The sequence below is a fragment of the Oryctolagus cuniculus genome, chromosome 2 (assembly GCF_051225735.1).
Source record: "Oryctolagus cuniculus isolate XC-2025 breed Fujian yellow rabbit chromosome 2, ASM5122573v1, whole genome shotgun sequence".
NCBI lineage: Eukaryota > Metazoa > Chordata > Mammalia > Lagomorpha > Leporidae > Oryctolagus > Oryctolagus cuniculus.
Window position 1 is genome coordinate 81328762 of NC_142868.1, and position 15270 is coordinate 81344031.

At 39.3% G+C, this 15270-nt stretch overlaps 1 protein-coding gene across 2 annotated transcripts in view; it reads left to right on the plus strand.

Annotated features, from left to right (window-relative positions):
* TNKS (tankyrase) overlaps positions 1 to 15270 on the plus strand; it is a 213458-nt gene that overhangs the window by 48666 nt on the left and 149522 nt on the right. For both annotated transcript variants that reach the window (XM_008274070.5, XM_089327292.1), the window contains exon 3: positions 10050 to 10145. In XM_008274070.5, the coding sequence (XP_008272292.3) occupies positions 10050 to 10145 (96 nt within the window). The remainder of the gene's footprint in view (positions 1 to 10049; positions 10146 to 15270) is intronic.

A 15270-nucleotide genomic window follows, 5' to 3' on the forward strand; every position in this document is an offset into this window, starting at 1 on the left:
GCATGGTGAAGATCCTTAGCTCACTGAGGGTGTGCTTAAAGAAGGTGGTTCTTGTGAGAGGGTTGGTAGTGACCGCCTCACTGGGCCCAGTGTTCTCTGTCCCCTGCCTTGTCCTATGACCCTTCCTCTACATGTGCTCTGTCACCCTCACCAGATGCCACCAGATGTCAGTGTGGCTGCCCAAGCTGGGATTTTAAACCTCCAGAGCTGAGTCAGAATAAACCTCTTCTCTTTGTAGTCAGCTTCTCTCAGGTATTTCATTGTAGTAACAAAAGCTGGATAGAACAAGTGCCTTTCTGTGAAGAAATTTTTGCCCATTGTTCAAATTGTATTGTTTTTTAAATGACTGTTAGGAATTCTTTGTAGAATCTGAAAGAGTTCTTTATCATGTCTTTATGTTGGAAATATTTTCCTCTGGTTTATTTCTTGCCTTTTCACATTCTTTTTTTTTTTTTTTTTTTTTTTTTTTAAGAATTATTTTATTGGTCGGCACCGCGGCTCACTAGGCTAATCCTCCACCTTGCGGCGCCGGCACACCGGGTTCTAGTCCTGGTCGGGGCGCCGGATTCTGTCCTGGTTGCCCCTCTTCCAGGCCAGCTCTCTGCTGTGGCCAGGGAGTGCAGTGGAGGATGGCCCAAGTGCTTGGGCCCTGCACCCCATGGGAGACCAGGATAAGTACCTGGCTCCTGCCATCGGATCAGCGCGGTGCGCCGGCCGCAGCGCGCCAGCCGCAGCGGCCATTGGAGGGTGAACCAACGGCAAAGGAAGACCTTTCTCTCTGTCTCTCTCTCTCACTGTCCACTCTGCCTGTCCAAAAAAAAATAAATAAATAAATAAAAAGAATTATTTTATTTATTTGAAAGAGTTACAGAGAGAAGTAGAGCCAGAGAGAGAGGTCTTCCATTCTGCTGGTTCACTCCCCCAACGGCCAGAGTGAGCTGATCTGAAGCCAGGAGCCAGGAGCTTCTTCTGGGTCCCCCACGTGGGTGCAGGGGCCCAAGGACTTGGGCCTCCTCTACTATTTTCCCAGGCCATAGCAGAGAGCTGGATCGGAAGTAGAGCAGCTGGGACTGGAACCGGTGCCCATATGAGATGCTGGCGCTGCAAGCTGGGGCTTTAACCCGCGGTGCCACAGCGCTGTGCCACAGCGCTGGCTTCGCCTTTTCAAATTCTTAATGTAAATTTTCAAGAGCAAATGTTAATAATTTTGTTGAAGTACAATTTATTGGTAGTTTCTTCTTCTTCTTTTTTTTTTTTTTTAAGATTCATTTATGTTATTTGAAAGGCAGACTTATAGAGAGGAAGAGAGGGAAAGAGGGAGAGAGGAAGAGGTCTTCCTTCTGTGGGTTTACTCCCCAAATGGCCTCAATGGCCGGAACTGAACCCATCAGGAGCCAGGAGCCAGGAGCTTTTTCCGGGTCTCCCACGTGGATACAGAGACCCAAGGACTTGGGCTATCCTCCACTGCTTTCCCAGGCCATAGCAAAGAGCTGGTTTGGAAGTGGAGCAGTTGGGAATCGAACTGGTGCCATATGGGATGCTTGCACTGCAGGCAGTAGCTTTACCCACTAAGTCGCAGTGTCGGCCCCCCAAACTCATTTTCTCCTAGGAAATCATGAAGAGTCTTTCATGTTTTCTTCTGCAGGCTTTATTGTTTTAGCTTTTACATTTAAGCTTATGGTTCTCTTTGAGTTAATTTGTGTATAGTGTGAAGTAAGAATTGTTCCGTGTTTTTTTTTTTTTTCTTTCCTGTATGGCTAACCAATCATTCTAGTGTGATTTGTTAAATACACTATTTTTCTACTAACGTATTACTGTCTCCTTTGTTGAAAAATCAATGACTTTATCTTTGTTGGTTTATTGCTGACCTGTTTTCTCTCATTGAACTGAGTATTTATTCTTAATGCCAATACCTACATTGTCTGGATTTCTGTAACTTCATAATAAATCTTGAAATTAGGTAATATAAGTCCTTCAACTTTTTTAGTTCTGTAATTTCTCACTTGATTCTTAGGGTATCTGTATCTGTTCACTTCTTAAGGTCATGTTTTCCTTTAATTCTTTGAATATGTTTTCTTTGATTATTAGAACTTACTCATATTACTTATATACCTGGTTATCTTGGCCATGTGCTGGACATCTTACTGTATTTATAGGAGCTACTGCTTATCTGGGATCACCTTTAATGAAATTCAAGGCTTGAGATAGCCTGAACATCTAGAATGTCTACCCGTAGTTTCGTACTTAAGGCTAGTTCACATTTGCTTTACCCTCATCCTTTATTTTGTAGGGGAGTCTTTATTACATTCCTTACTTTTTTGGGACCTTGGGCTTTCATTGTTATTCCTCTTACCCTATTAAACATTGAAAGGATAGTTTATTATTTCTGGAGCAATAATTGCCTTTGGAATGATGGCAGCTTCTGAACATGCTTACCCTGGAGATTCTTTTTGCTCCTCTGTTTTCAGCTGGTAATACTTTAACAGTTTCATTAAGCTTTTAGATAATGTTAGGAAGATTCATTTTTATTTTGTTTTAATCTAGTTATGATCATTGTTTACAGTCTAAGAGTTGGACCAGATAAGCTAATGAACCCTGCTGAAAACAGTAAATTTTATCTTTTAAATTGTAATTTAAACTCAGTAAGCCTTATATCGTGTAGCATAACACTGGCTACTTGAATTTTCAAGTTTACCATGAGCGATCAATAAGTTCTTAAAGATTTAAAAAAAATATCAACTCGGCTACTTTTAATGTTGTAATAAGTGAAATGTGTCTTGGTTAAAAAGATAAATGAGGTTTGTAAAAAAAAACTATAGCATATGAATATATATAGTATAAGGGCATAATTAAGTCATTAAATATTGTACATATTTTTATGGAGAAGAGTATAAGAATATATACTCACTCCAGAATATCTCTTGTATTTCAGTATTTAAAAAGAGTTTCTCTTTGAAAGCCCCCATTTATTGGTGAGAGTCATGTTGAAGGTTATAGTTAGTTTGATTCTTCGATGTTTTGTTATAAAATTTAAAATTTGCTTTACTTAAAACCTAAGGAACTTGGTCTTGATGTGATTCAGTTTTTGAAATTCAGTTTAATAGTTGAACATCTCTGGGTCTTAAAGAGTAAGATGGTTATAAATGAAAACATTTTAACAAACAACTTGACTTAAATTTATTTTAGTGTTTATTCTGATGAGCAGTTTTACACTCATTTAGCTCTAAATTGATGTGACAAACAGCATTTACATTATTTTAATAGTGTGTGTGCTATTTTCTATTTAAAGTGAAAAGTTACTAAGACATCTTTTGATAATTTATTCTATAAGATTTGCTATGTTTTTAGCTTGGAACATTCACGTTGTATGCATTTCTTCTGTCTTCTAAGGTTAATAATGCTGGTAGTTAAATGCAATTTATCATAATAGTACATATTTTTCTAGGAATTTGACAGAATAGGCTTTATAAAATATAAAAATATTTCCATTTTATTTGCAAGAATTAAAATGAAGTGATTTTTAATAGTCTTGCGGAATGATGTGAAACTGTCAAGGTGAAGTCTTGCTTTCTGGATCTGATTCATTGTAGCTTGTATGAGAGATGGGAAGATCAGATACCTTTCCTGCTCCTTTGAGAATTGGATCTTGAATATGGTGATCCTTTATTAGCTTTACCTAAATGCATGCCTGCTGCTATCTGTTCTTGATCCCTCCCACCTCATAAAGGAGAGAGTGGAATTGGAATATATCAGTAGAATAACTAGAAACAACAGTTGAATTTTTGGGATTTGAGGTTTGATAATTTCCTGGTTCAGTATAGGTAGTGTAGAGGAATTTGGAATGGCCATAGTATGCTTGAATTTATGTATGGAATGTTTTCCAGATTTTAGTTTCCTTGTTTGCCTTGCAAACCTTACTTTGTCAATTATGTTTTAGGAACTTTGCGGCACAAATTTATGCTACTGTTATAGAAAAACCTGTTTTATATTAGTGTGTTGTAAGTACGTATTGATTTTACAAGATGGAATTTCTAATTGTAACATCTTTTAAGTCACATTTTATTGTTGCTTTTGATGACTCAGAATTTTTAAAAACAAATTTTGAAGTGTCCAGAATTGAGTCGCAGGTGCCACCACCTCAAGTGCAGTCTGGCGTTCTTAAAAGCGTTGTTATCCTTGCCTTGTGTGGGTGCCATTCTTCTGGTGTGAGAAACCAGTCCTGTGTGTGTCCCATGTGAGACGGCGCAGACGTGAAGGCACTTCACAGGGAAGCTCCAGCTGAGCCATGGCTTGGGAATGGTTTGGGACATTTTAGTGTGTATCCAGCAGCTTTTCAGATTGTGACCTCAATGAAGTTTTGCTGTCTTTTGTTAGAGGGTGGGGAAGAAAAGGTTCCACTTGAACCAAGTCTTTTAAAAAATTACTCTTATTAAAGATCTGAAGTCTTAACCTTTCTGTTGTTTAGCTGTAACTCTAAAAGTGTTATCAGAGGTTTGAGGCCTCTCTCACTTTAGTGGTCTAGAGACTGTCTGCGGCATCCAGCTCCTTTACTTTTCAGGCCTGACAGCTCGCGTGTGCTCTGGCTCAGTGCTTCTCAAGTCACCTGGGAGAGAGGACCAGGGTTTTTTCCCCTCAATGACAGACCAATAATTTTATAAAATGCAAATAAAATGAAGTACTGGGAAAAATAATTTCAAATGAGAGTTCTAAATTCGTACCCTCAATTTGTGTGCTTATCATAGTGTATAGATGGATTATGAATAGCTATGGACCAGAACAGTCCATAGACCACACTTTGTATAGTATTGCCCAGGGTCAGGGGTCAGCAAATTGTGAACTATAGGCCAAGTCCAGCCCCCTCTATTTTTGTTTGGCCTGCCTTCTAAGAATTATTTTTTTATGTTTTAAAATAGTTTTTTAAAATAAAAAAGAGAATATTTTGTGACACATGAAAATTATATAAAGTTCAGATTTCACTGTCTTTAAGTAAGTTTTGTTGGAGCCCAGATACACGCATTCATTTTAGTATTGTCTGTAGGTGCTTTTGCCCTATAATGGTAGGGTCTAGACAGGGCTGAGTAACTGAGAAAGAGACCAGGTGATCCACGAAATCTGAAGTATTTACCATCTTGCCCTTTACAGAAAAAGTGTGCTGACTCTTGCCTTAGAACAAAGCCTGGAATTAGTAGTTATTGGCAGGGTTGCGAGTACAAACAAGGTCTGCATTTTTCGACGTGCTTTCACTGATTGATATTGTCAGGCTCTGTGCTCAGCACCTTTGCATTACGCTTTGTGTTCTCATTTAATCATCTTTGCAGCAATCTGGTAATCTTTTCTGAGAGCTAGGTAAGTTTAGACCCCTGCCGGTCTAATGGCAGATACCTTTACCGCTCCAAAACTTTTTAACTGCTGAGCTGTGTTTTTAACCCATAGCTGGTGAATTATAATGGTTAAATGGTTAAATATTTTATAACATGGATTTTGATAACCAGCATCTGGATTAGAAAATTCAGTTCCTTCTTTCCTATTGCTGGGTTCCTCTGCAGTGGATATGTCTGTATGTTCAGATCCATTGAAAAAGTATTGAAATTGCCGGCGCCTTGGCTCAATAGGCTAATCCTCCACCTGCAGCGCAGACACACTGGGTTCTAGTCCCAGTCGGGGCGCTGGATTCTGTCCCAGTTGCTCCTCTTCCAGTCCAGCTCTCTGCTGTGGCCCGGGAGTGCAGTGGAGGATGGCCCAAGTCCTTGGGCCCTGCACCCGCATGGGAGACCAGAAGGAAGCACCTGGCTCCTGGCTTCAGATCAGTGCGGTGCGCTGACCTCAGCGCGCTGGCCGCAGCAGCCATTGGAGGGTGAACCAACAGCAAAGGAAGACCTTTCTCTCTGTCTCTCTCTCTCTCTCACTGTCCACTCTGCCTGTCAAAAAAAAAAAAAAAAAAAAAAGTATTGAAATCATACATTTCAAGGAAAAAGATTACTCCTTTAAAACTGCACCTGAACTGTAATGACAGATTACTGTTGTAAAATAGCAAAGTTATAATAGGTGAAATACTGGTTACAGCGAGGGGGACTGACGTTTATGAGGACTTTCAGAAGAGCCATCAGGTTTTCAGTATTTTGCCTCTGCCACTTGTTAAAAGCTGCAAAATGAAACTCCCATTGTAGAACTGTCAAATTCTTGTTTAATAAAAATATTTCTTTGCTTCTTGTTTAAAGCACATTCTGAGGTTCCTAAAATATGCAATAAAAAAACTCTGCTTTTTATGGTATCTGTTATTTTTTCTTACTTTTTTGCATATGATCACTCAGCAATTTAAATAGAGATAGTTATCAGCTTGGAGACTTGAGTCTACTTTATGATAGAGACCCTTTATAAACTAAACCTTCACGTTGGAATTTATCCCCTCGGGGTGGGGGTTGCTACAAAAGCTCTATTCATTATGACAAAGGAATAACTACAGTTTGATATTTGTGGTACTTACTATTTTATTCTGTTTAACTCCTGAGTCAGTTTATAAACAGAGGGAAATAATTGTATTCATTTTTTGAAAGATTTATTTCTTTGAATATCAGGGAGAGAGAGAGAGAGAGAGAGCGAAAGCCATCTTTCATCTGCTGGTTTACTCCCCAGATGGCCTCAATGACCAGGACTGGGCCAGGCTGAAGCGAGGACCCGGGAGCTTCCTCTGGGTCTTCCACGTCAGTGGCAGGGGCCCAAACACTGGGGCCATCCTCCACTGCTTTCCCAGGCACATTAGTAGGGAGCTAGATTGGAAGCGGAGCAGCAGGAACTCGAACTGGTACCCCTATGGGATGCTGGCATTACAGACAGTGCTTTACCCACTGTGCCGCAATGCAGGCCCCTGTGTGTTCATTTCTTACACTCGATTAAATAATACACAGTAGAGAATCTCCCTTTATCCCAGAGGGACATGGTCCAAGACCCACAGTGAATACCTGAAACTGAATAGTACCCAACCCTGTGTTCACCATGCTTTTCCTTGTACATACGTATCTATGAGAAAGTTTAATTTATACATTAGGCACAGTAAGAGATAGGCAACAGTAGCTATACTAAAGCAGAACAGTTCTAACAGTATACTATAATAAAAGCTATAAGAATGTGGTCTCCCATAAGGTTTGCAGTTTGGAGTGTGACAACATAACTAGCACAGGTTTCTTCCATCTTCACATGTTCACAGACAGGTTTGTTCTTAGCATAAATCTTAGCAATTTCAGCATATAATTTTTTTTTCTTTCCTGATTAAGTCAAGAGCTTTCACTTAGAGGAGGCACTCTGACATTTCTTTTTGTTATATCCAAATTACCATTATCAGCATTATGAGTATTAGGGCTGTTATTAAGTACAGTAAAGGTCACTAGGGAGGCCAGTGCTGAGTGTAGATGGTAAAGCCGCCACTGCAGTGCTGGCCACTCTTCTCCCTTACGTACAACGTTATCAGAGGTAACCACGTGGGTGAAAGTAAAGAGGCAGTGATACACTTACCAAGCAAGAAGGTAGCATTGGAGGCTTGGTAAGAAGGCAGAAATCCCACCCATACCCAGCAACAATGAGAAATTCTCTTGGGTATCAAAAGTGAGTGGGTAGGGGGCAGGCGCTGTGGCATAGCAGGTAAAGCTGCCACCTGTGGTGTTGGGATCCCATTTAGGCACCAGTTAAGTCCCGGCTGCGCTACTTCCAATTCAGCTCTCTGTTGTGGCCTGGGAAAGCAGTAGAAGATGGCCCAAGTCCCTGGGCCCCTGCACCTGTGTGGGAGACCTGGAAGAAGCTCCTGGCTCCTGGCTTCAGATGGGCCCAGCTCTGGCCGTTGCGGCCATCTGGGGAATGAAACAGTGGGTGGAAGACCTCTCTCTCTCTCTCTCTCTCTCTCTCTCTCTCTTTCTCTTTCTTTCTCTCTCTCTCCCCCTCTACCTCTGCCTCTCTGTAACTTTTCCTTTCAAATAAATAAAATAATTTTTTTTTAAAAAAGGTTACTTGGACTCACACTGTGATACTGTATCAGTCTGATAACCTAGGCAATTACTAAGTGACTAATAAGTGGGTCATATTTATAGCATGGATACACGGGACAAGGAGGTGACTCACGTTCTGGGTTGGACTCAGTGAGAGTGTTTGAATTCTCATCATGCTACTCAGAAAAGTGCAAGCTTAAAACTTAGAACTTATTTTTTTTTTTTTTAATTTTCCAATTGATGCTTTACAGACGTCAGTTGAACAGGGGTAACTAACCACAGGAAGCGAAACTGTAGATGGGAGAGGAACTGCTACAGCAGAAAGTCTTTGCAAGATAGCACTGTGTCTTCTCATGCCACAGCTAGTTTTTATTATCCCAAGTCCCAGAGGACCTCAGAAGTTCTAAGGCAAGAGGTAACAAACACTCACGTCCTCACAGCTGTGCTCTAGTTCTGTATAAGGTTATTGTTTGTACCGAGCCGTTGACTTCCTGACCCGTGCATTCAAGGAAGAGGAAGAGCGTTCTAAAGAGCTTACTACATAATATATGAGGACTGCTTTCCAAATACTCCAAAAGAATTCTTATACTTACTTTCGCATGGGACTATTAATAAATAAAAATTTGGGGCTCGTCAGTGATAGTAGCTCATAACTTAAAATTCAACTGTGCTTAAACAACTTGGATATAGATGGAGCATCCTCTATCTGAAGTGCTTGGAGCGTTTCCAATTTCAGAAATGTTTCCAATTTCAGATTGTTTTGGCTCTGGGATATCTGCATATACATAATGAGTTATCTTGGAAGTGGAACCAAAATCAACATGAACTTCATTTATGTTTCATATGCACTTTATATACAGTCTGAAGGTAATTTTATACAGTATTTTTAGTGCACTTGCGTTCTGACTGCAGCCCATTGAATAAGGTCAAGTGTGGAATTTTCCATTTGTGGTGTTATGTGGGTACCCAATAAGTTTAGAACTGTGGGACATTTTGGACTTTGGATTTTCAGATTAGGGATATATTTATTGGCCACTGGATGGATAGTGTTACAGCAGCTTGCTCCTCATACACACACATTCTCACAAGCTAGATGTGGCTGTGAAATGTTTTGGGTTAATAAAATGTTATTTCTGAATTAATTGTGATGTGAAGGGGAAGGGAAGAGGGAGTGGGAGGGGGAGCATTGTGGATGGGAGGGAAGACACGGTGGGGGGGGGAGGAGGAGGCTATTGTGGTCCATAAGCTGTACTTTGGAAATTTATGCTCATTAAATAAATTAAAAAAAAAAGTTATTTCTGGATTTTATTTAAGCAGTGATTCATTCTCTCTCTCTCTCTCTCTCTCTCTCTCTCTCTCTCTCTCTCTCTCTCTCTCATAGAATCCTTATGATGTAAGAATTTAGCTACTTTCTGTCCAACATAGCGTATTTATATGAATTGGGTTTCTGTTTCTAAAAATTTTTTATGCAAGGAAATATTGTAGGAAGTTCTTTCTTGCAGCTCTGCTGCAGGGGCCCAGGATTGCATGCATTGCTGTGTCTGTTACACTTCCTGGAAGCAAGCCAGTATGTTATGGTGAGTTTCATATGGAAGCGGTGAGCCACTAAAAGGCTTGCACAGTCTCATAACTGTACTGAGGAGAGGAAGCATTTGGAAATTCAGCAGTAAAGCGGCGGCAGCAGCAACAAGCAGCCACAGTGGTAGTAAAGCTAGGGCAGGTTCACAGTTGGCGTCTTTGACAGTGAGTCCAGGAGCACATAGCTCCCCATCCTGCTGCTGAAGGAGAGACCAAAACTGTAGATTGCAAGATTTTTCGAGTGTCATGTTTATGATGTTAGGTCATGTGATACTACTGTACCCTAAGTTGCCAACTTCACGTTACTCTGGAGAAGATCCTTTGCTGCAGTGCTTTTTCCCCCCCTTTCTTTCTTTTACTTTCTTTTCTTTTTTTCTTGAAAGAGAAAGAAGTGTGCAATGTATGTTTATGCCTACACCATGCCGAGGCGACACTTACCAGTAAATAATCTCTGTATCCCGGAGGTAAGACACTGTTTCTGCTTTCCCTGCACAGTGCTGCTGCAGCACGGAGCGGATCCAAACATTCGGAACACTGATGGGAAATCAGCCCTGGACCTGGCAGATCCTTCGGCAAAAGCTGTCCTTACAGGTAAGAAACAGGGAGCTATCAAACTGTTTCATCTGTGGAACTACTTCTTGATTTTGTAAAATCTTTCTGCATGGAATTTTTTTCCCACTGATAAATCTAACAAATACGTGTGTCATCTGCTGCCTTCTTAGGGATTTGATATGTCTCAGTTGCTGTGCTGTCATAAGCATAAGCAGTAAGATTGCTTATTCTACTTAGAATTGGAACATAAATCATAACGTATATTATTCACTCATATTTTAGTCATTTTTCTGATTTATATAATTTCCTGGTACCTCACCCTGTCAGTTGTTTCTTTTTAAGACCTTCACTGTTAAGCAAGCAAGGGCATTTGTGTGACTGTGAAAGTAGTTTTGATTGGAAAGACAACCTGCTGCCTTACTACTTGGGTTGGTAGTTAAATGAAATAATGCTGCTGCTTCTCCCTTGCCACCCTGTTGTATTTTTATCATGTGTTTTCACTTTTCCCATGATAGCTAAGCTATGTTTAACTGAGCCAATATATTATCATTATTTTTTTTTTTTACTTCAGGTACTGCACAGTTTTGGCTAAAGTATTAGTTGTATTAAAACAAATGCCAATAGTCAACAAGGAGGAAATGCTGGAATAGAAGGGGTCTCTCATAACAATATAGAAAATAATGCTGTAAGTGATAGGATCTTGAGCATCTGTTTTCATTGATCTTCATTTTCAAAATGCTGCATCGGATCTATTTTTGTTATTATTCTTAGCCTCTGAGTCCTGCTGCCTTTACCCTCTTTTACTTAACCGACCTTTGGAATCCGGAGCCTCTGTCACTGCAGTACCAGCAGTGCCGCTCTAGCTTGTGTGAGAGTAAATGACTTTTAACCACCTTTCCAATTTGCCCATGTTTGAAGAAAATAAATCTTTTCTAAGTTCAGAGTCCATGCTGTGCATTTTAACAGAGATTCTGAGGTGAATGGAAAACACTGATATATAGAAAGCTTTGAAAATATACAGAGTTTTGCTTAATTACTCTGCATTGAAAGACAGCTTCCCACTGTGCCAAAATTAATATCACCACTGTTAAATCACAGTAATATGATTTCTCTCAATTAATGAAATGTTAGGTGCTTCAGTTACTGAATCAAGATTATATACACAAGAAGAATAAAGCTATTTAAATCAGTGTAGATCAGAAGAAATTTAAATATAAATGTCCAATTTTAAATATAAAATTGAAATTCATAGCCTCAGGCCTGCTTAGGTTCTACAGTGTCTTACCAAAGCCCAGAGCAGTGATGATGGCTTTACAGTGGTCTCCAGCCAGAGGAGAAATCCGGTTCATAGTAACAGACCTACAGTCTATTATGAGTGCTGAGCAAGACGGGCTCTGTGTCGAAGTGTCCTCCCTCTGACCTTTCCTTCTCCGAGCGCCTGCCTTGACCACCTCGTAGATTCATTTAATGCAACATTGCTTTTTAGATCCACTTTTACTTTTTTAAAAGACATATTTATGTAGTTATTGACAACAAGAGGCTACCTCTTAATTTGCAGTGAATTTCAGGGAAGTTTGTATTGGCTGTTGCTAGTTTATGGGGAATGGAGATTCCTGGAGAACAGATGCCCATATCCATGCAGATTGATTTGAAATCTATCTAGTACGCACTTTGCTTAGATAGGAAGATATGAAATTCTTGTTGGTTGTAATACTGATTTTATTATCTGTTCTTTTCAAGAAGGTCTATTCTTTTGGATATGATATGTGACTTTTCAGATATGAAAAACAGAGTCTAGTAATAGACGTTAATTCTGCTGAAGTGATAACCTAGTTCTGCTTAACACATTTGTGTTATGTAACACAGTGAAATGGCACTTAAGTGAAATGTACTCCAAAATGTTTTCTTGACCTTGTAGGTTCCCAAAGGAATTATGGGGGAAGTTTTATTTACAAAGTAAATTTTTTAAATTAAGCATGTTTTTAAAATGGTATATAATGAAAGGAATGTCTTAATTTAGAAGTATTAGACATTATTCTAAGTAAATAGGTCATTCTTTATTTTTATACACGCTGTAATTGTAGTACCACTACTTACCTTGAGAATGAAGTTTTTGTTCTTAAATATTCTCTCTTTGGGAATTTGCTTGCTGAAAAAAAATCTCTTTTGAGATTCCATCTTTTTGATTACTACTATACCTTAGCCAAAGCCTTAGTGTACAAGTGAGTATCTGTCTTCCTTAAAGGAAACTGACGGAGTGAACCTCTCTTTTTATAAAACATTTTTTAAAGATTTATTTTATTTATTTGAAAGACAGAGTTACAGAGAGTGGTAGAGACAGAGAGAGAGGTCTTCTATCTGCTGGTTTACTCCCCACATGGTCACAATGGCCAGAGCTGCTCCGATCCAAAGCCAGGAGCCAGGAGCTTCCTCCGGGTCTTCCACATGGGTGCAAGGGCCCAAGGACTTGGGCCATCCTCTACTGCTTTCCCAGGCCATAGCTGAGAGCTGGATAGAAAGAGGAGCAGCTGGGACCTGAACCAGCACCCATATGGGATGCCGGCACTTCAGGCCAGGGCTTTAATCCACTGAGCCACAGTGCCGGCCCCAATAGAACATTTGAAAATTATGTGACTGACCAAGGACCTGTCTTAGACCTAAAGAAGGAAGTTTTACAAAACTATACAAAGCAGCAGAATAGCCTTAGTTTTACAGTTTAGGGGCCCCCAACATATAGCCATTTGTTTAGGGAAGTACTTAGGTATTTATAGCACAACACTTAGACTTAGTAAACTCTGCTGCATTATTGTGTAAGAGGATGATGATATGCTTAGGAGAAATCCTGATTTTTTTTTTTTTATTGATGATGACTCTGAAAGTCTACGTTATCAACTAAAGGATTGGTTTGGTTTGCTTTTTTTTTTTTTTAAAGAAATACCAATATTACCAATATGAAAAGTATAAAACAGTCTATGTAAATTTTGTTGAAAGGAGGTTTGTTGTGTTAATGGATTTTGAGAAGTAACATTTTAGCCTTTTTTCCTGGTTATAAAAATAACTGAAAGGAACTCTGCCTCAGAACTTGACGTGGTTCATCAGTTAAATCTCTGCTCAAATGTCTGCTCCTCAAAGGAGCCCCTATGTTCCCAACCCCAGTACTTTGTTTTCTTGAAGGAGCTATTGATATCTGAAATTGCAGTTTGTTCTTGTTTTCCCCAGTAGAATGAAAACTTCGTGAGAGTTTGGACTTTTGTCACTCTTATTCACTTCTTTGTTTCCAGGACTTAGAATGATTAAATAAACAAATACAACTAAGGTCTAATCACTAGTAAATGAAAATAACGTATTTTCTAGGCTCTAGAAATACTCACTAAGCATTTTATTTGACCTCTCACTTCATACTGCAGTCATCTTAATAAAAAATTATTCTGGATTTCTTATAGTTAAGAAGTAGTATACTTCTTTACACATAATTGAGTTATTGTTATTATTACATTTTTAATTTGAGAAGCAGACACACAAATGAGAGTTCCCACATGCTGATTCACTCCCCACATGCCCACAATGGCTGGGGCTGAGCCAGGTTGAAGCTGGGAACTGAGAACTCAATCCAGGTCTCCTACTTGGTGGCAGAGATCCAACTACTTGAGCCATCACCTGTTGCCTTCCAGGATGCACATTAGCAGGAAGCTGGAATTGGGAGTGGATCCAGCACTTGAACCTAGGCACTCTGATGTGGGATATGGATACTCATTAGTCCAAATGCCCCTTCTATGTAATTTGAAAATATTTCAGTTGGTATGATGAGTGAGAAATGTACTGTCGTAGCAGCAGATTTGTTGGATGACTCCTTGATTAAGAGCATTCCAATTCTGGAATGATCAGTCTGCCTGCAGCTGTCACATCAGACTTCCGGATGTCCAACCAGAGCCTAATGTTCACTCTTTTCATTCAGTTGTTAGTAGTTCTTACCACACTGTTTTTGCACTATGCTATAGTATGGCATATTGCATAGTACATGTTGTATATTTTTACTATTACCTACATAATTTAAGACAGTTTCTCATGCTGGTAATTTGAACTTTAAAAATTATTTATATCAATTGTTAAGAAGCATAATTTTTCAATGTGCATCCTAGGAAATAAACCTTTTGTTACTTTTCAAGATAAGTTATATAGTTTTCCACCTGAGTTTTGCAAGGGGAAAATTATTGTTATATTAAGATGAGTTCCTGTTTTTTAAAAAAAATTACCATTAATATTATAGCAAAGGAAGTTAAAACTTGTTATTGTTGAAATAAAACAGTGTGAATACTCATTTTAAAGGTACATTGAAAATGCTAATTTCTTAACTAATTTTGAAGAAAATTTTGTTAGTTTGTAGCTTGAGACACGAATAGGACAATTTAAGGACAATTTTATTAATAGAGGTTGAAATATTTTATTGGAAAACTTAAAACCAGGAAGATGAGAAGAATGCAAAGCTAGCACCTTTTTAAAAAGACCATACAATGACTTAACACATTAATTTAAAAAATTTTTAAATACTTTATTTATTTATTTGGAAGGCAGAGTTACAAATATTGAGAAGGAGAGACAGAAAAAAAGTCTTCCATCTGCTGGTTCACTCCCCAAATGGCTGCAATGGCCAGAGCTGTGCCAATCTGAAGCCAGGAGCCAGGAGCTTCCTCCAGGTCTCTCACGTGGGTGCAGGGGCCCAAGCACTTGGGCTATCCTCTGGTGCTTTCTCAGGCCATAAGCAGAGAGCTGGATCAGACGAGGAGCAGGTGGGACATGAACCGGTGCTCGAATGGGATGCTAGGACTGCAGGTGAATGCTTAGCCTACTGTGCTACAGAGCCAACCCCAATTTGAGTTTTTGAAATATTATTTGCACCTTGAACAAATAGTTCAGTGGCTTATTTGAAACTAGTTAATTTCTTCTTTTTAGCATTTATTGTTTTGTAATTTATATTGATTTTTTTTCATATTACCCACAGTAAACTAAGCTTTCTTTGAAGAAGTTTATGTAAAATACAAGAATAATAGTGGACACCCTCTGCATTCCTCCAGGAGCCAGGGCTGTTCTGAGGGCACTAAGTCCTCATAAGGAAGCTATGAGGTAGACATCATTGTCCATCTTTCAGGGGAGAGGTTAAGTTGCC